Raw genomic sequence first — 20,805 nt, forward strand, 5'->3', positions numbered from 1 at the left:
AAAAAAAAAAAAAAAAAAAAAAGAAAAAGAAAAAGAAAAAAAGACGAACACATTAGGAGTTGGCACCATCTATGTTTTCTTCTGTTCTGCTGCAGAGCTTTATTTCAGGGCCAAAATCTGCACTCTCATATTCACTAGAGCAAATTTTGTATGCTTCAAGGAGAACATATTGTGTCTGGTGTTCTCTCTGTTAGATTTCTCAATAGACAAGACCCCAGTGGTGCTAAATGTCCACTAAACATTCAGCTGAGCCACTGCTGATTCCTCTGTGACTTAACCTGAATAAAAGTCTTAAAAGGCAAAAACTATGTGGGTTAATCCAAAGTCTCACATATATTCCTCTGATCTGCAGCATTCTGAATATGCTATCAATCTCACATGAAGGTCAGAAAATAGTCATTGAAGTAAAAAACTGGCTTCAGAATGTTCCAAAATAAAATATGCCTAATTTAAATGTTATTTGGGTTATCCTCTTCATATGTTTTCCAAATGTATTACATACTGTAAGAAAATGCAAAAAGTAGTTCAAAACCAAATTATTTTTTACTATAGTACTATATGAAAACACCATCAATTATCATAAAAGTGGCTTTGCTTTCTTCAGAAAGGATGCATCTCCATTTTATTTTGATGCAGATTAAAATACTGAGTTAAGCAAAACTTGAAATTTTTGTCCCAAAGAAAATGTTGATATTTCAATTTTTGCTTTCAACCTGTATTGTGATAAAAATCACACTAAAATTTTTCATGAAATGAAAGTCTCCCAAGATATCATTGGCAAACGATGTTTCAATTTCCTTCAATAAAATAAAATTTGTCAATATTCTTAACTAGAATTGTTCTATTGTGGAATGCTGAACCAAACCAAAAATTGATTTTCAGATCAGTTTGACATTAAATTGCATTTACACATGGTACAGAGAACAGTAGTGGAAGTAGCAAAGCACTAAGTGGAGCACTGCCACAAGCAGGAAAATATATACACCAGTGGAGGGATCATTCTGCATCAGTTCTATTCTTAACCCTTCCTTTTGCATTCATTACCAGCAAATTTTAGAGAGACAGGATACAGGACTTAAATCTGCCTTCAGGCTGACTTAGTTAGAAATTCTCATGTTCTTAAATTTGCATCTCCTTCTGGTGTCACGTTCCTTTTTTCTTCTCTGAAAGACTAAGCTCCTACACTGATCCACATCTCTTCTATGAGATTTCAGTCACTAGATGCACTAAATTATTTGGTTAAAAAGAAATTAGAATGCATCTTGAGAGAGTCTGACCACGTAGCCATAGTCACAAGAGGCCATGGACCCCAAAAGACCTCACTGCAGCTTAGGCAATCACAGTGTGCCCAAGACTGATCAGAAAGTGATTATTATATTTTCATTTTTTTGAGAGGAAATTAATTTTAGCAAGTCAAAATCTTGGAAAATAATGCTAATTTTGAAGAAGCTGTACTTTACATTAAAAAATCTTTAATGCAAAACTACTGACCAGCTCTACTAACTCTGTTGATTTAAAACAGGTTCCTTGAACCAAGAGTATAAATGAGACAACAACTGTCTTTTATCCAGCTCTGAAGAAGGGTATCACTAAAATCAATGGAAAAAAAATGTTATGCTCTTGAATGAAAGAAAATGTTAATGCTTGTAGCACAATGAAAGCTTATAAATTCAACTGTTAATCCCAAATTCTTAAAAGTTAATCACTGCACAGGTTTTCTGCCACATTTCAGGTTGTATCTTATGACTTGTATTATTAATTACCTGCTTACCCACAATTATAAATAAACTGTCTTTCAGTTTGCTAGCTAATAATGGGAAAATAAACATAGCTCAGACAGTTTCTTAGTCAGAAGAGCTCTTCAACTTGCTCTGTTCTAGTCAGTTCCCCAGTGCTGTTCACAGATCACACATGGATCAAATAGCTAAAAAAGGAAACATAGTAAGGCCAAGATGTCGTTTACACTAACATGAGAAATATATGTTAATAAAAGAATCACAAAATAGCAGAGGAACTGGTTGACAGTTTCCCTATCCATGTACTTTTCTAGTTACAAACATTTATGGACAGTCTATCCTTAATCAAATGAAAAATAGCTTATTTCTATTATTTCTCTAAGGAAAATGCAATAAAAGTTATTTACAAGGGTGTAAATGCATATCACAAGCAATACAATACCTAAAAGCCAAAATAATAAATAAATATTGCAATTTAAGAGCTTTTTAAAATTCAGAAAACCTTTTTAATGGAGTATCTATCTGCCCCATGAACAATTCTTCCTGCCCACTCCCATTAAACTTATCTGTACATGATATCCACATGCTCTAGTCTCTGAAACAAGAGCTGGAGCCTCTTCAGGGAGCTTGGATGCAGCTCAGCCTCATAAACTCTGCATTTCCAAAGCACCATTAACATATTCTATACAGTCTGTTGTTGACCATCTTGTATGATCTCCGGGTCATGTATACTCTGTACTGTGACAACAGTTCACTGTGCAAAACTAAGTTCTGTTCAAACGGCCACATACTTGCTTTAACAGAGCAACAGCTAGAAGCAAACTGCAGTAGTGAAGAATTGGGGCTATAATATTTATTTAATTAGATTATTCACTTCTCTTTTAAAAATAAATATAAAAGAGAAGTGATAAGAAAAAGTCAATCTTTAACATTCCAAAAATAGCCCTGAAGAAGACTACAATGAGATCAGTTTTCAAATACGCAACCTACAATCAATAAAATAGAAATTATAGATGGCATGAAGAGCAGCTTCATCTAGCATATGGTTTTAATGGATCATAGTTTTACTCTAATGTGACCAATCATTAACTAGTAATTAATTTACATCTCATAATATTGGAAATATTTCTCTGTCCATTTATACGTATAATCCTAAGGACTATGATAAATATAGTAAGTCAAAAAGACCAACGTACTGATTCTCATTCCTCATTTCTAAATACCTTCTCAATGAGAATAATTAACTCATTTGAAAAATAAAACCTACTAGGAAGGCAATTTCCCAGAACACTCCAATGCCATCACTATGTCTCCTTTTAAATCTTTTAAATCTAAATAGCAAAAACAGCGAAAGAAATAGGATTTGCCACACTATAAATTGGAAAAACTACACAACACATCAATCACAGATCGCATTTCCACAAGAAAAAGCAGCTTACCAAAGAGCAAAATAYGATCTTGTTTGGCTTATAGGTTTTAGGCTCTACCCCCTGAAGAATTTTCTTTRCTAGTCATATGCATCCATCTCCTTCTGTCTGAAAAATTTCTATTTCTAGTTGTATTTTTCCATCTCCTTCCATTCACAAAAAGCAGTCCACTTAACAACTGGATAAAGTTCCTCAYACAGCCTTCAGAGACACAAATCTAAATCAGGACATASTGAGCAGGAACTTAAATCTCTGTGCCATCACAGTGAGCCACGTTTTTCCTTCTTCCTCTGAAAACTGAACAGCTTTCACAGTTATTTAACCCAGGAAGACTGCAGAACGTCTGTGTAGTAAATTGGTAATTTTWACGCTTGTTTTATTTAGAGATTGCCAAATAATCTAAAAATCATTTTGCTTGCCAGTAATTAGGCATCGGCATTGTTTCAGGCAGACACTGAAGAATACAAAAGGAAAAAAGGGTATTCTTCACAAAAAAAGTGCACCATATTAATATTAATAAGCTAAAATAAAACACAGTCTTACCTCATGAATTACCCAGGAGATYTGATTAAATGCAATCAGATTCCAAGCACTATAATGTTGGGAACAGTATCTTCAACCTAAATGCTTTTCTCATCAAGAAAGGCAAGTAATAAYGACCTCAAGCTACAGAATTTGGTCTGCCTTTGATAAAATACCATGATAGTTCCACAAGATACTGATAACTTTTATGATCTTCATGATTAAGGATGATATTTGTCCAAAACCAGAAAAAAAGGGGGGGGGCAAAAGTCACAATCTGAGGAAGAACTCCTTTAAAAGAAAGAGCGATTGCAAAGCCAGTTCTTTTAGCATAATCACAGGGGCTCTCTCTGACAAACCTACTAGTGCAGTTTTAAAATGATTYTTAAATGCTTGTGGAGATCCAGTTCCCTATATTAACCTATATATTTTTGGCATCAGTTATACCCTAGGGGACCTGAGTTGACAGGCAGTTGAAGTCCATAGTTAGAGGAAATCATGAAATAGCCAAGACAAGCAGGCCAACTTCCTAAGAAGATTAGTTTCCTCCGTTCATCAGAATATTTTTGAGACTGTGTAAGAGGGTGAAAACAGGCACCATTTTGAGAGAACAGAGCCTTACAATGTTTCATATGCCAAACAGCTAATACAAGCACACAGATACATCAGCCCAAAATATTCTTAAAGCATACGAAATAATCACCTGTGCCAAAGCTAATTTATCTGAAATAACAGATGATCAGGAAGCAGTATTGCTGAGTGGGACATATTCATAGCAGTATGCCAAGGCTAGCTTTCAAGTAAAATGTTAGCTACAGTTTAATTAAGCGCATTCTGAAAGATACTTTGCACACTTGTGGATACACTGCTCATCTTTAATCCATCTGACACTGATAATTATTTAATATTTTGATTTATTAGATAGAATGATTGATAACTATTTAAGATTAGGGGAAAAAAACTATATTGAACTGCTTTGTGGCCATGGGAAAAGCAATGACTGTGAGATTCATCTATCTTACAAAAAATTCAYCCTGATTTGCTTTTACCAAAATTGTTTTCCTACCTTCATCATCACTCCTTCACTGAACCTCTTTCCAGAAACCAAAACTGGAAAGGATCATATCAGGAAGTAATGGCAGAAAAAAACACTTAAGAAGCTAATCATCAAGTAAAACAAGGAGGCAGTTGGATGTTATAAAACTTTGACCAGAATGAGAGAATTAGCCTAGCACAATAAGGAGAAAGAAGATTAGAAGGAAATAAACACATTTCTGTTAACTCTAAATCCTCCATCTCCCTCTAGAATCATTTTTTTCACCAGAATCTAACTTTCAATTGTATGACATGACCCCACATAGAAAAACTATCTTCAAGGAAAAAATACATGCTGTCATTATACCTCCCTGAATCATGTACTTACAGTACCTGTAAAAGCATCCACAGTGAAAAGACCAGAAAATTTTCCTGGGACCAGTTCGTACGTGACAACTCCATATATTCCAGAGTCTCTATCTGTTGCAACAACATTGATTATTTCTGTTCCTGGCTGTGTGTGACTGCTGATGCTTGTCACATACATGGCTTGTTCAAAAATAGGTTGATTATCATTAATATCTTCTATCTCAATGCGAACAAAAGCTTGGGCGCTCAGTCCACCCTGTTGAATAAATCAGAAAAAAAATAAAAACATTGTCAATTTTTAAAATGTACACAATAGAATGACACAGCTATGGCTTGAGCCTATCATGAGAATAAAGAACATACCACAGCTGTACTGAGCAATGGAAATACTTATTGAAAGTAACTTACAGTATCTACAAAATCCCCAAATACTGAGTTCAGACAAAACACATCCTCAGAACAACAACAGACAATAGTGTTTTATTATTTCCTTATGAGAKCAGTGATTATGGAAAACGCTCCAGTAAGGCAGAAATAATTTTTTTCATCTATGAAAAATTTCACATTTAAAAGCATCACCACGATAATAGTAAATATAAGACCATTTCAAATTTTGATTAGAAAGACTAACAGCAGACTAGTGCAGGATGGCCAGAAGTCTAGTAGTTAGATTGCTATCTGGAAGGCAATAATCAATTTACCACCTTSACAGGTTTAAACACGCAGCATATATGTACGTGTGTCTACATTTTCACACCTTCACTTTGGGTAGCTGGAGGCAGAATGCCACCAAATTCAACAGAAATACCTAGCTGAACAGGTTTATTGATGTAAAATTTGTAAATGATTATGTAATTTTATTCACAAGCTTATTTGTAACTTTGAGGAGGACGAGGTCTCACCATGCTTTCCAGAGAGCTTGGYTCAACTTCTTGGTTCTTGTTTCTCCTTCACAAATAGCTGGGAAACGAGCCAGGCCTTGTGTGCAGCTCCAGTAACTTACCTCTTCACAGCCTCAGGCCCCAGCTGCTTTGCTGTTCTCCACTTGGTTGAAGCTTCTGCTACTGGTGCTCACCAAGACTCCCTCCCCACTGTAACACCATGTGGCAGGCATGGAATACCATTTAACCTTGCTTTCCATGGAAATTAAAAAAGCAAGAAGCTACTGCAAGCTGGCTTAGCAAATTATGACAGCAAAATCATTATTTGTCATGGCAAAACACAGAATTTTTAACAATCTGGAAAAAAGATAATGCTGTGGCTGCTGAAGAGTAGACACAACAGGGCTCCGAGTGAAATAAACAGCAATTTACTTCTCAGAGACACTGTCTCATACTCCCTGTTGACTCTCTCCATCAGTTGGGAGTGGCTCATATTTCCAACCTTGTCTGTGCAAGTGTAATAACTAAAGACATTCTTTAAAGGAAAACAGCTCCCTTTCTGGAACAGATAATGGTGAATTCTATGGCATCAAAGTATAAAATGGAGGTATAAAAATATACATACACATATATATTGCACACACTGTAAACAGTACATTAAGACATAGATGGAAAAGAAATTTATGACTTTCAAAGTCATGCCAAGAACACTGTACTTGCATGAACTAGTTAATTACAAAAAATGCTGACACAAATGGGATTTTGGTAAGCCTAAGTGAYAAGCTATGCTGAGCAATTCCAATCTTAATCTTGCAGCCACCATATCATAGCTATGACATAAAAAAGTAACGATGCTACRTATTTCTGAAATCGAATAGTATACATCAATTATTTTTAAACTTGGCCTTCATGAAGCTACCTAATGTTTCAGACTGAATACTACTTTAGATTTGTCCTACAGTATATGAATACCCCCCAAAACTACTTTTGATGTTTTGCTTATTATCTCCACAGGCTCAGACTTGTTTTTTGAGAAAAATGTCAAAAGCATTCTCCTCTGGATTTTCACAAAGGTTTCCATTTTTTTCCCTACATAGTAACAATATCTCTGTTGCRTGGTAGTGACATTGCTATAAAAGCTAAAGTTTGTGGAAAATTAAAATTGTGTCATGCAGTATGCTTCTATATTTCGTGTGCAAACTAGGAAATGTGGCCCACTTCCTCCTGATGTGCTTGGATTTTCTTCCAAAGAAAACAAAGGACACGAAGTGGAATGGTGTGCTTTCAGGCCTAGGTCCCATGCTGACATGGGATCAGCCAGCAGCCAGAATGAGCACCTCCAAAACAGAACTGTAAGTTGCACCATGCCGGCAGCAGCCTCAAAATGCTGAAATAGCCATGAAATGTTTTGTTGATTAGAGGATGCGGAGATGTGCAGATCTGATGCACAGTTCTCACTGCCAACATCCCAATCCCATTTCAGGGTAAGCCTTTAGTCGACACCTGGGTTTCCTCAGGAAGGAAATCTCTACACAGGGACTGAAAGGGGGACTCTATGTGCTTTATTCAAACCCATTAGCAGAAGATGTTCTTCAMCACAGTGGCTCCACAGCTTTCAGGTACTGTAGAATGGGAGTCAGAAACAGTATWTTTAAGGGAAATGGGCCAAGAAAGAAGCGAGGTCAATAACAAAAAAGCATCAAAAAAGACCAAAAGGTTCATAAAGAACTAAACCAAACTGCAAAATTTATGGGAACTTGTGTTAAGTTGCTTCTTCCAAGTTTCATTATTGTTAAACAGACATGAAAAACACCTTGCTCTCCAGCCAATTCATACATATCTTATAGAGCTAGGTAAGGACTAAGATCTTTGGGAATAGATTCATTCTGAGTAAGCTGGAGACTTCCTATTTAATCTTTCAGAAGATAGTTCAAATTTTATGAGAGACACAGATCCTTCTTTTTCTGAAGAAGCATTGTATCCCCATTACACAGAAGTCAAGAGGCATATTAACTTGGTTATGGTCCAGTTCAGTGGATATCATGTAATCTTTTTGTTTTCTTTTAAACTTATTCTAGCTACAATAAKTGTCAAGTAACATCCCAAGCGAGAGGGAACTGACTGCCTCTATTTCAAACCACATAGGTATACCTCATCTGTTCAGAAGCCAACATGGCAGAGTAGATCTTCCAAAATATGAAGACTGAATTAAACAAGTCTGCTGTTGAAAGAAAATTACATTTGTCAAAATATGTTACAAGCAACAACAAACCACAGTTGCTTGTTTTGAAATATCTCTCTCAAATGTTCAAATATTTTTAACTACTACTGTGCTGTCTGATGCAACAAAAATTCACAATTACATTTTTTTTGTCAGAATCCTAAGATTTTGTGATCTGTGGAACAAAAGCGAACATAAGAAACTACTACCAAGTCAAGATAACCACAAGTAGTGATTTTCTTTTCTTTGGCAGGATCCAATTTGTGTGAAAATATAAAGCTATCAGTATACCTCTTTATCACGTTTCAAAAAAAAAAAAAATGCCTTTGGCAGAAGAGACTCTTTAGCTTAATAAGCAGGAATGGTGCTATTTTGAATAGCTGTATTTCTTCTTGTTGACACATTATAAAATGCTTAAGAACCTGTCAAGATTTCCACTGAGGCCTCCAAACTTTTCATCAGTGAATTRTGCTCTCAAATTTTTGCTCCTAGCTGAACTGTGATATACATGATCTCTGACACAAAGACATATTTTATTTTCTTTGTAAAACCTAAAGATACTATGCCAACTTTAAGTCACAAYGCTGTTGTGACAGAAAGGGACAGACATTGCCAACTATTTCAACAGCCTTAACTTCTTTAGAAGCTTTGCATGAGTGTTGAGTGCTTATGTCTACATTTTAATTGTTTCAATGTAAAAGACAAAGAAAATTGGACACGCCATGTGGGATGGTTTACCAAAAAAAAAAAAAATCTCAAGAACAATTTTTTTTTCTATACACAAAGACAGTAGGCAAGCCAATACAGTTGCAGTATTATTAGGCTTTCCTTGGAATCTAACTAAACAGCAACTTAGAAAACCAGTAGAGCCTTTTTGGCTTCTCTCAATATTTCTCGGGCAGAAATTACTTTCATGAGTTTGTCTTACAGCAAAAGGATGCCCTTTTCCTTTGGGAAAATATGGTCTAAAATCTACAGAGCTTAGTACAGGCAAAAGCTAATAGACAGGCAAGGAGAAAAAAAAACCACCATTACAGTGTGCATGGATGTGTCAGAGTGTGACTTTAGCAGTTTCCCTGTGCCAACAAGTTAGGATGGGAAACACATGCCCTAATGTGTCTTCATCCTAGACAACAACTTAAAGCTGTCACTGATGTCTAGAATAAAAGAAAAATCCTAAGAAACAAAAAGCTCCATCTTTCTCTTCTTGTTTACAAAGACCTCAGGAAAAAACAAGCCTACAGTGGCCATTTCCTATTTAAGAAAAAAGCATGCATATCCAGATGCATGTGGCACTTCAGAAATTACCTGAGGCACTATATACTATGGTGAAACTTAATGGAACCAGGCCTATGCTGACGAAGACTGATGAAAAACAGACAAAAATCAGGAGAAGCCATTCTGGCACAGACTTTCAAAGCAGCTCACCAAAAAGCCTCCTATCACTATTCAATGATAAGCTTCAAATCATAACTTTTAAGGGGAGTCCAAACAAAACATTTAGGAACCGCACTTAGGAGAAAACAAAAACAAAGCAGTCAACTCTGTAAAGGGAAAAGGCTTGGGGGGGCGGGGGGAAGAGGGAGGAACACTAACAACAAAATCCCAAATATCTAAACTCTCCTTACAGCATACCTAGACTCTGCTGCAGTCCAGAATGTGTTTCCAACACAGGACCTCGATGTCCATTACGGAAAGGCTCTGTAGGGATATAGATCTAAAGATGATCTAGGGAAATCTCAGATAGCTCTGTCTGTATTAAATGCAATGAAAAAGTCAGTGTGTCACTGCTAAGTGCTTGGCTAATTGCTATCAGAGCACCCCAAGCAAACCCCAAGCAGCAGGGAGACAGGCTTTCGCAATTCACCTTCTGTAGTTGCCCTTATTGCAGCTCCAGCAGTACCTGCTGCATTTCTACAAAATCTCAGGGCAAGACTGGAGAGGCTGCTTGGATGCAGCTATCCCTGAAGGCAGTATTTGGACATCTGGGGTTAGCAAGCATATTGTTTTCGTAACATAACTCTAATGAGCACTCACAACTAGTGAGCAGTCCGTGTGGTGCATAAGACAACACTTTGCAGGTCGTGTATTATCCTGCCCTCTTCCTTGAGAAAGCATAGGAATCACGGTTTGGAAGTGTGTGGATGTGAGAGCGGAAGAGGTGAGTATGAATGAAGGGAAAGGGTTGGGGGGACCACAGGTAAGCAGCACAAATTGTGCTTCAGATGGGTTGGATTGCTATATGTCCTAATAAAGATCTTTCTGCTTCCTTTTACTTCTACGTATATTTGTGGCCAAGTACAGCGCAGCTGCTCTAAAAAATTGCCTATTTGTCTGCTTTGCCCTTCAGTGGGTGAGGGGCTGGAGGGGGGCTCTGACAGAGCTGACTTAGTCCAGGTCACGGCTGCTGGTTTGGCAGTGTCAGAGCAGGCTCCCAGCAAGAAGGCCCACACTCCCTGTCTAAACTAAACACGGTGCAGGCTGTAGCCACATGGATCCACCTGGGATTAGACAGATGCTAGCTCTTAATGAGGCATGTAATCCTTCCTTTGCAAGAATCAGGTGTGGAATTTCTTACAGTGTGGGAGCACAAATAATTTCCTGCCTGTGTGGTAGAGTTCTTGAAACTTTTTTGGCACACTGATGGAGAAAGACGGTACACTGGTGTGTGCAGTGTGTTACCTAGAGAGATGTTTGTTCCTAGAATTAGACCATCCCTAATAGCAACACTCATAAATGCAGACTATCCAGTCTTCCCAAGGCATATTTTGGACGAGACTGTAGGGGCCAGGTCCTCAGAGGGTCTAAGTTGGACGCTCTCATGAATGCCCCTCATTTGTCACCAACCCCTGTGGTTGACTGTGCAATTCTGAGATTTTGGCTTTGAAGGCTAATCGTAGCCTGTATCCAGATTGCAGAGATGCCACTAGATAGAGTCTAAATTAGCATTATTGCAATTAAATTTCCTTGGATTGTGACAGGTTTTCATTAATAGCTGCAGGCATTATTGTCTTTTTGGTTGAAGAAAGAGGTGATGGCCATCATTTCAGAAATACAAATAAAAAATAAAGATTGAATTATACACTATGCATAGCAGTAATACTTGATCAAACTGCAATGTGTAGAAGCAAAAATATGCATGCTGTTAAAAAAAAAGAATTTCCTGTACGTAAATTAATTCATGTTAACACTTTTTAAAGGCTGAAGTACATAAAACAAGCATGAAGTTACCTATGTAACAGTTTGGAGACCACCAAGCAAATAAGGAAAATATGAAGTGAATTAGTTCACTTCAGTCATGTTGTAAAAGCAGACAAGAGAAGAACAAAACATACAACAATTAAAACAAACTGGGCCTAATGTGCACATGTTGAAAAAGAAAAAGTAATTTTGCCCCCTACACCACTTTTGAAAACATATTAAGACTTTTATTAGAATTCCTGCTTTTCCAGAGTTTCCTTTTGGAATACTTGATTTCACAGTAAGTTTGATCTAAATCTTGCTCTCAAAATATTTGGGAAATTTTTCCAAGCCAAGTGTCTTCATTCGTTTTTTCCTTTTTTGAGAGTGAAAAACATCAGAATTTTGACATCATCATCAGAAATCCAATTTTTAGATCACTAGCAATTCAGACTCCCAGAATGCCTACTGACGCTATCTCTGGGCTGCTGCATGTGCATAATACAACTATATTTACTTGTGACTTAAAGGCACTATTTTAACTGGCAGTAGTGCTAAGCAGAGTTAGCATGTGAAGCTTATGAGAGGCCCTGTTACAAATGGTACAGTCTGCTCCGGTCCATACACAGAATATAACATGTGAAAGACCCAAAAGGAGGGCTACATGCAAATGCTCTGGGATTCAGTGCAAACACATTTCTAGAATGCTAGTTACATTATTTCTTTTCATATAAAAGCATTTAAAATAGAGCACCAGCTATGTATGAGATGTAAGTGACTTTGGGATCAAAATGATCACCGCCAACTGAAAAAGCTTATGCTAACATTATGATCAATCTTGTCCCCATTTAAATCAGTGAGACTACTACAAGCTCTCCCAAGAAGTTTAGACCTTATGAGCATCCATTTAACAAAATCAGTTTTACACTTGCCTTTCCACAGGCGCTTGTAGATAACTCTAGTTCTCCCATTCCTGTTTCTAAATAGCATATTAAAAACAAGGCAGTCAAGCTCCAAGACCATGTAATGGAGTAGACACAAACAGGTGGAAGAAATYGATAGTTTTGCTGTAAGATAAACTGAGCACCACCTGGAAAATACTATCTTTTCCTCCTCACTTCTAATTAACTTTCTTATTTTCTTTCGTCTTCATCTCTCTCCCTCCCCTTTGACAACAGTGACCTCTCATTCTTCCTCTGTGTCTTTTCTCYACACATTTTTCCCTACTTTTGATCACAGTCTCCACTTTGGACTTCACACTTAACATGTTTTTAATCAATCAAAATCAGCAGCAGAATGCCAGGAGATAAAAATATCCTACCATAATTCAGCCGTAAAGGTGGCACATGGCTCAACATCAGTTCAGGTATACTGAAAATTTTGAAAAGTGAATATTGATTTTACGTGCTTTAATATTTAGGTGTCAGATGACCCAATTTGCAGAAGCCTTAATATTCTGAAATTATCACACATTCAAATAAGAGATAGTTGTATCTTAGGAAACAAAAGAAAAAATTTATTGATATTTTTATATCATTGTTTTTCCTTGAAGGAAATCTATGGGGAAAAAAGGCACAGTGCTAAAGGCACTATTAATACAAAAGAATGTGTCTGTAGCCTCTGAAATAGTCACTGAATATTTGTAGCTAAAGAAAAAAAAAAAAGGCATGAATTAAACCTCTGATTTTTGCAAGTGCATTCTTTAACTGTTACACATGTACCCAAATTCAACAATATACAAATATACCTTTCACTACTACATTCTCAAAATGCAGCAATACCAAGCATCAACTACAGCTATTTAAATTCATCTATTCATTAAAGATTRGAATTAGAGTTTTCAAAGTTTCTTTGGTGTACTTTAATGAAAAGTATAGACATTTTATGAAAAATACAGCATTTTTAGCAGATCTGCATTTTCAAAAATTATAGTAGATACACTTAGGACAAAATTTTAAAATTTTAAATGGAAGTTTAGTATTTAAAGTATGAAATAAAAACTGTTTAATCTGAAATAATTTAATTTAAATGTTTCACAGCTCAACTTGTAGTGAAAAATATTATTTGAATAACATCAATCCGTAAGTTTTAAAAAGCATCTTCATGTTAACTTTAACATTTACAATGTTAAACCAGTAAACTTTTTCTTCAGCCTCTCCACATTCACTACTAAAGCTGAGAAAATTACTGGCTGGTCTTCTTCTGGGCCTCTCACTGCAAATAGCTTTTGGATACTTCCATAATTGTAACACAACCAAACTATTTTCTTCCAGTCAACTTCACCCACTCTACTCATGCAGTTCTGGCACAAATTACTGGTTTGACAGTGGTGCAACCATCTTTAAACCAGGGAGCAGAAGTAACATGGAGTCTCCCAGTTCCAAGATAAGAAGGTAAACTGCAAGGAGTAACAGTTCCTGGAAATGTTTTTGAAYAACTTGTTTAAGATTAGTTGTGGATTTCACAGTGAAGCGTATCAATTCAGGTCAAAACGACTCCTGTTGGATTTTGTTCTATTTTATGTTTTGTGAAGTATCACATTCTGTCCTCTGTAGAGGTAATGAGTTCAATTCAAAATCATGCAAGTTTCACATTGTCCGTTCTCATTTAAAAGTATACAGCACATCCAAATTTGGGGGGAAAAAAAAAAAAAAAAAAAGAGTAATAAGGAAGGGTGAAACTTACCCCATCTGTAGCTTTTACTAAGAGATCGTAAGTGGTTGGATCTCCCTCTCTGTCAATGTCTTGAGACACATAGATTTGACCAGTATGTGGATCAATCTGGAACGCTTTGGATTTTTCATAGTAATGGAAWCCATCATAAAGAAAATACTCAATTTCACCAAACTGGTCTGCATCTGCATCTGTTGCCTTGACCTGTAGGGAAATAATAAACTAAACTATTACTCAATAATTTAAAAATCAGAGATACTTTGCTTTAAAGATAACTGTTATAAAAACCAAAGTGCACACACAATACAAACACACTCTACTGCCTAAGCTATCTGCATGTAGATTGTAAAATAATGACTTACATGCTGATGGTGTAATTAYTGCAGCAAGCATAAAATGGATTAGATCTTGTCTGTAACATGACTTGTTTACCTGACAATAATTATCTCAATCACATGAACTTCCCATACCTACAGAAGCCATACACATTAAGTCACATTAAGCTATTTTGCCTTCATGCTAAAATAKGTATTTTTACCAGTAGAGGTAGGTCTTACAAAAACTACGTCCCATGTGGATCATAAAAATGAGCCAAGACTTTCTTATCTAATGTATTTCTAAAAGATTCCCTAGAGTTACTTTACTATTTCATTTCAAAGGGAGCTTGTTGAAACAGTGCTCTAAAAAAGTTAAGAACTAGAAGGGGATTTAATGCACAGTTATCTGTCTTAGAAGCTAAAGCCCTATCAACACAACCAATACAACTAAACTTGACTGTCACATGYATATACAACACAAAGGAAAAGATGTACAGACTGCAATAAACCACTGTGAGATTAAATTCCCTTGTCAATATAGTCTTGTCAATATAGTCTTGCATATGGCTATAAATGCTAAATAACCAGTAAGCATCACATCTTTTATTTTCAGCTATACTAATTCTATCTTGAAAGCATTATGGATTCTGCTGTAAATCCAAAACATATGTCATAAACAACTACTTTAAAGGAATACTTCCTTCAGAGGGATGTTCCTCTGAACCACATGGCACCAAAGAGAAGTAAATGTGCTAAGATGACAAAGGAAATGAGTGGCCGGAAAAAGCTCAAATGGATGATGGTTAGGAACTGGAGCAGGGCAATAGCCTAAGACAGCAAGAGATAGGGTGCAATCCACAACACCAAATGGTTATTTCCAAGCAGAAACATAGTGTACCTCTCTTTCTTTCCAGCTGCATATATTCTTGTGTTACCACCAGATGACACCAGATCAGTACTTGGAATGCAAGAAAGATGTTTTCAGAAGCCTATGAAAACCTGGAATAACTTTCAACATGCTGTATCATCTTCTCTCAGCTGAGTTTTAAGGACTTCACAAAACATTAGACAAACAGCAAGGGTCAATGCTCTTTATTTGTTGGGAGCGTATTTGGCAACTAAGAAGCATAAATAAAAAACCATTTAAAACCATCAGGCATTTTAAATTTTAAGAAAGAACATGCTCGAAAGTTTCTTCCAGCACTAAAATCCTACTTTTAACACATATGAAKAGATGGAAATCAACAAACCCTTTAAAATATTTTAATAAGTATTTACCATGGCAATAGGTTTAGCCCATACAATATACACACACTCTGTGAGAAGAAGCTGAGGGAACTGCACTTCTYTAGCCTGGAGAACAGAAGATTCGGGGGAGGAATTTACTAGCAGCCCTCCAGTGCCTAAGAGAAGGTTACAGAAAAGACAAAGCCAAGCTCTGTCCCAAGGTACACTGCAGGAGAATGAGCAACCACAATCATAAATTGGAATAGAAGAGGTACTCACTGGATTTAAGGCAATGTTTTCACTATGAAATAATTAAGCACTGAAACAGGTCACCTATGCAGAAAGGCTGCACAGATTCCATCTTCAGAAGTTTCAAGATCTGACTGGACAAAGCCCTGTGCAGCYGGGACTGAACCTGCTGCTGGCCTGGCTTTGAGGAGGGGCTGGACTAGAGACCATGTAGGCCCCTTCCAACCTGCATGAGTCTGATTCTGTACAGCACTRTGTAAGAATGCTGCAACCTGAGCATTGCATTGATTTATTGGGTGACTGATAAAGTGCAAAACTCCTGCTCTTAATCCAACTGCTGGATTAATTAAATAAATCTTTAATAAACAGAACAGCTTTGTATTACACCTTCAATTATATTGCCTTAAGCTCTTTAAATAATAACAGAAATTTTGCACTAAGCTCTGTTCTTTTGTGACACGCTCTAACRTGAAAGTTTTCACTTAAATTTACAAATATTTGGGAAGAAAATAACTTATAAAAATAAATATACATTAAAAGAGTCAGTATTTTTAGTCCTTTAGTTTGTCATTATTGGAGATAATTAAAGAAGAATTTCTCTTCTGCAGTCTGGTTTCATTTTCTATTTATTCATGAAAGATGGTAAATCCTATGTTTTTTCCATTAGTCTGTTTGTGCAAATACATTTGAAGACCTTAGCAGATCTTTGGAAATCACACTATCCTAGGGCCTGAGAGTTAACTAACCTGCATAAATTTAAACAGAAAACCTACAAAAGAGATTGGCTGCACTTGAACCTACTTTTTAAGCTACACCCACAGTCACAAAGTAAAATGGGCCAAAGGCACAGGCGTGCACTCATGTGCAACTTTTGTTAAACTGCCAGTGTGGTTCAGGCACGGYTTTAATGAAGGCCAAGCAGCACATGCCAGGGATTTTCCTACTAGTAAGTTTGAATGAAGTCACCCTGTTGCAGGGGTGTAGGAGAATTTAGCTGCAAGGACACAAGCCACRCCAGGCCAGGTGGCCTTTGGGCCAGAGAATAGTCCTGGGCTGCTTTACTTGCTAGTAGAAACATGCCCTTAAAGTCCACAGTCAGCGCCTTAATCAAAAAATCACTTCTCTGCCCTCATAGGAATTATTTTGGCATTAAGATACTGAAATTGGATTGAATTAAGTCCAATTGAACAAAAACATGGCTTGTGAAGGCTGAGAAACAGAACAGGAARAACAGAAATTGTATCAAAAGTATCAAAGCAAATTATGAAGCTAAAACTTACTCAAGGCCCATTGCTTCCATCAGAATTTTAAACTGACTGAAGGCCCGAAAGATACATGTTACTTGAACTGGCTTCTTTTTTTAGTACTCCCTGGATCTCCCCACTTCCACATGGGACATTTGAAATTTGCTGTATTTCAGAAGAGGTGTTTCTGCTACTGGGAGTGCACCACACACTCTAGTGCATCACTATTTTAAAATGGCTTCTACTAGTACTGACAGCTGTAATACATAATAATAATATGTAATAATATATATGTAATATATGTAATAACCAGAGTTTCTGGTGCTGCAGATAGAAAATCCTTCAGAGTCTCGTGGTTACAGAGCCCTTCACACTCCTTCACCGTCCTTGTAGTTTGCCTTCCACAGCTGCAGCACAGGCTGCAACACAGCGCAGTTCTTGTCTGAGGTCCAACTATTCACTCTAGTAAAGGCAAAACTCACACTCAACTAAAACAGAATTAAGATCTGTCCTTAAAAATACTCTACAGTTGTATGTAAATCAAGTCTACAACACATGTATTTCACCAGTCTTGTACTTAGTTATTTCCACTGCAAAATATATAAAAAAACAGAAGCCTYGTATCCTGTCAATACTCTACTGCCTCAATATTACAGAGCAGTAATTCACTTGGCCCTTGAAAGAAAAATATTTTAATTAWTTTTTGTGCCTAAAAGCTAGTGTGAGGGACAATACTGAAAGGCTTCTATTTAACAGTCGTGTCTGCAAGTAGATAAAYATGTAAATGCTAATATTTATCTGCAATTGACTATAGGTAATTAATTCGGGGCGTGAAATCAGAGGGTTTAACCCATTATATTCAGCAGCTTGTCCTCCTTCTTGTAAATTATGCAGTTCTTAAATTTTTAACAGCACATGCAAAGGACTAATGAACGATATWTTTAAACAAAAATGCTTACTTCAAATCAATATGAATCTGAAGGTCCAATTGTGATCAACTTCAGTTACTTGAATCCCCTCTTTGGCAGCAAAATTAAATGGTATCTAATTTCTGCATTTGTAAAAATGCATTTTTTCTCCCTGCCAGAGTCCTTAGTATGCATTCAATTTCCACCTAATTTTAACCTTTATTATTATTATTAGTCTCTTTTTTTTTTTTTTGAGTGCATTAGCAATCTAAATTTTTGCCCATGGAATCTTTGATCTAAAGTGGAACTAAAAATGAATGAAGAGTTTACTGTAGAAAACACAGCTGAGGTTGATTGGCACCATACCCGAGGCCTGGGGAGCAATTACCTATTATTGACGCAAGCTGATTTAGAAGAAAGAATCTAGTCAAAACATGCTGACAAATTCGAGTTTTCAGATATAGTTGAAGAGAACAAGCTGCCACATATTTTAGAAATTAAAGTATACTGTAGTCACGATCCAAAACACTGCAGGTTATAGTATCGTACTGCAGTAGTACTGCTCGTACTGAGTATTAAGTGTTCAAGAGCTGTGAACTACAGCACTGCAAACAAGAGGAAATGAAGGCGGCAGTAAGAATTTTCACAGTGGATTGATCAAGGGTGTTGTATGTCGGCAGTATCACAAAGGTGATAGCGCAGAAAAGATTTATAGGCGTTGCAAATGTGGGAGGCAAGAGAGTATGGAGCTCTAACACCTCTGTTCTGACAGCTGGGCTGAATATGATACTGGGATCCAGGAGAACACAAAGGGAAAAATAGAAGGATCGGCTGACAGGACCTTTTTTATTCTTTAACTGAACGTGTTTCAACATGCTAAGTTGTAAAGACACGTTGTTAAGAAGTGTAAATTTGGGAATAAGGAGCTACACGACAAAGTATTTCCCTAGAAACATTTTTAAAAGCCARCAAAAATCATGGTAGGGATAGACACTGGCTGAACTTCTCCAGCTGGTCATGCTTTCTATAACCTATCGCCTTTACTGTATTTGTATGCTGTCTAGACTGCAAACCTCTCGGAGGTCACCTTCTTTCCTAAGACAGTACCTCCTATTTTATAAATTGAAAAGCAGAGTAAATATTTTAAATTACATGCAAAAGGAGAGAAAAGATTTGTGTATACAGAAATGCATCAGAGAATACAATAATTAAGTTTACTATGTGCAGAGCAAAAATCTCAAAGCTGTGAACTTCACATCCTGTGTAAAGACTATTTCCAAGATTTAGCTTTGAGAYAGCATGAAGCCTTAAAGCTGACTCTTTTGCAATACTGAAATTCACATGTGGGTGACCACATAACTACTTTGAGGAAAGAGCAGGCAGTTTCACCACATAACTTATGACAGTGGTCATCTCTGATAGCAACTCAAAGAGAATAGAAAACATTAAATCAATTTTTCAGTTTAAGAATCTCTCCTATACAATGTATTTTGTCAAGTTCATTTGGTTTGATTCCAGCAAAACAAGATAAAGCTTTCATGGCTCATAAAATCTGCTTTGGAGGACCCTTGATGTCAAAGATTAAGACAGACTTCTTTTTTCTTTTTGGAGGGAGAAAAAGTGTAGGTTTAACTCTAATTACACTGATATATTGAAAAGCAAATTAATTGCTAGTAATCAGTTTTGAAGAAAATCAGAATGATGAATAAACAGAAACATACTCCACTACTCYAAAATATTCATAATCAAAATGTACGGCAGGATACAACAGATGGATACACACACAGAAAAACTACAAGGAAACTGTAAGGAAACAATTCAGCAACATAGTTAGGCTGGTGATAAGTGGTTTAAGAACTKTCCTGTCTTACAGAAATCCAGGGCTTAGTCTTTTGGATCACCAAACAAAAAAATTTATGATGAGCTTTTAACTGGATCATCTCCCTGATCTGTTCATAGTCCAGTCATACAAGCCTGAGCAGCACAAATGARGGGGCAGAAAAGTGCTGTGAGGTCTGGGAGGCAAAAACCAGACTTYACTCTGTCAAGGATCTGCACTGTAAGGGCTCAGTTCCAGGCATCCGTAAGCTGGATCCGTATCCGTATCCCTTTGCACRGCTGAGAAGCTGAACACTCACAGGTTACAAAAGTTATCAGGTCAGAATAATACAGAATCAACAGGAAAGCAAGAAAAGAGAACAGGGAGGGAATGTCTACTACTGTAGCCATAAACCTGCCACACAAGTAGATCCTAATCCATTACAATTTATCCATTTCAAGTTCCATCTACTTCATTTACCAGTAACTTCTGCCACACGAAGTGAGAGTTTTTTAAAAGAGTATGATCTAATACCATACAAACCTTTGGCCTTTGCAAAATACACCAGATAAAGGGAACATAGTGTGTGGGAGTAACTGAAGAAGAGTGATGAGCAGAAAACACAGCTAAGTTTTATAGTATAACATCTAAGRAAAGCACACTGTGTACAAGCAGCAAATTTTAATTACTAAAAGCAACAGATGGACTAAGTTCTGGGAAGGAAATGAAAAGGGCTGAGAGGGTATAAATTGGCCACATCACTTACACACATGGAAGTGTCTTTTTTTTTTTTTTCTGATACGGAATTCTCCCACAAACAAGACATTTGAGTCCTACACAGTTCTTATACTTCTGGCACAGCAAAAGAAGTCCAAATTGTTTTGAAGTGGGAGATTATGAACACCAGATGTCTAAATCCATTTGATCAGCTCCAGAATTCTCTGAAGTCTTTTGCTTGCTCTTAGAAAAAGGAAACGCTCTGTTTTGAGGACCAGTT

General features: G+C 36.7%; 1 protein-coding gene across 1 annotated transcript in view; it reads right to left on the bottom strand.

The window, feature by feature from the left end:
• The window catches only part of LOC146598264 (protocadherin-23-like), a 90,587-nt gene that overhangs the window by 37,872 nt on the left and 31,910 nt on the right, over nt 1-20,805 (bottom strand). Inside the window, 2 exon segments of the mRNA XM_085300675.1 lie at nt 5,114-5,345; nt 14,057-14,248. Of these exon segments, the coding sequence (XP_085156801.1) occupies nt 5,114-5,345; nt 14,057-14,248 (424 nt within the window).

This window comes from Rhea americana, unplaced genomic scaffold (assembly GCF_003343005.1).
Source record: "Rhea americana isolate MKP2758 unplaced genomic scaffold, rheAme1 scaffold_167, whole genome shotgun sequence".
Taxonomy (NCBI): Eukaryota; Metazoa; Chordata; class Aves; order Rheiformes; family Rheidae; genus Rhea; species Rhea americana.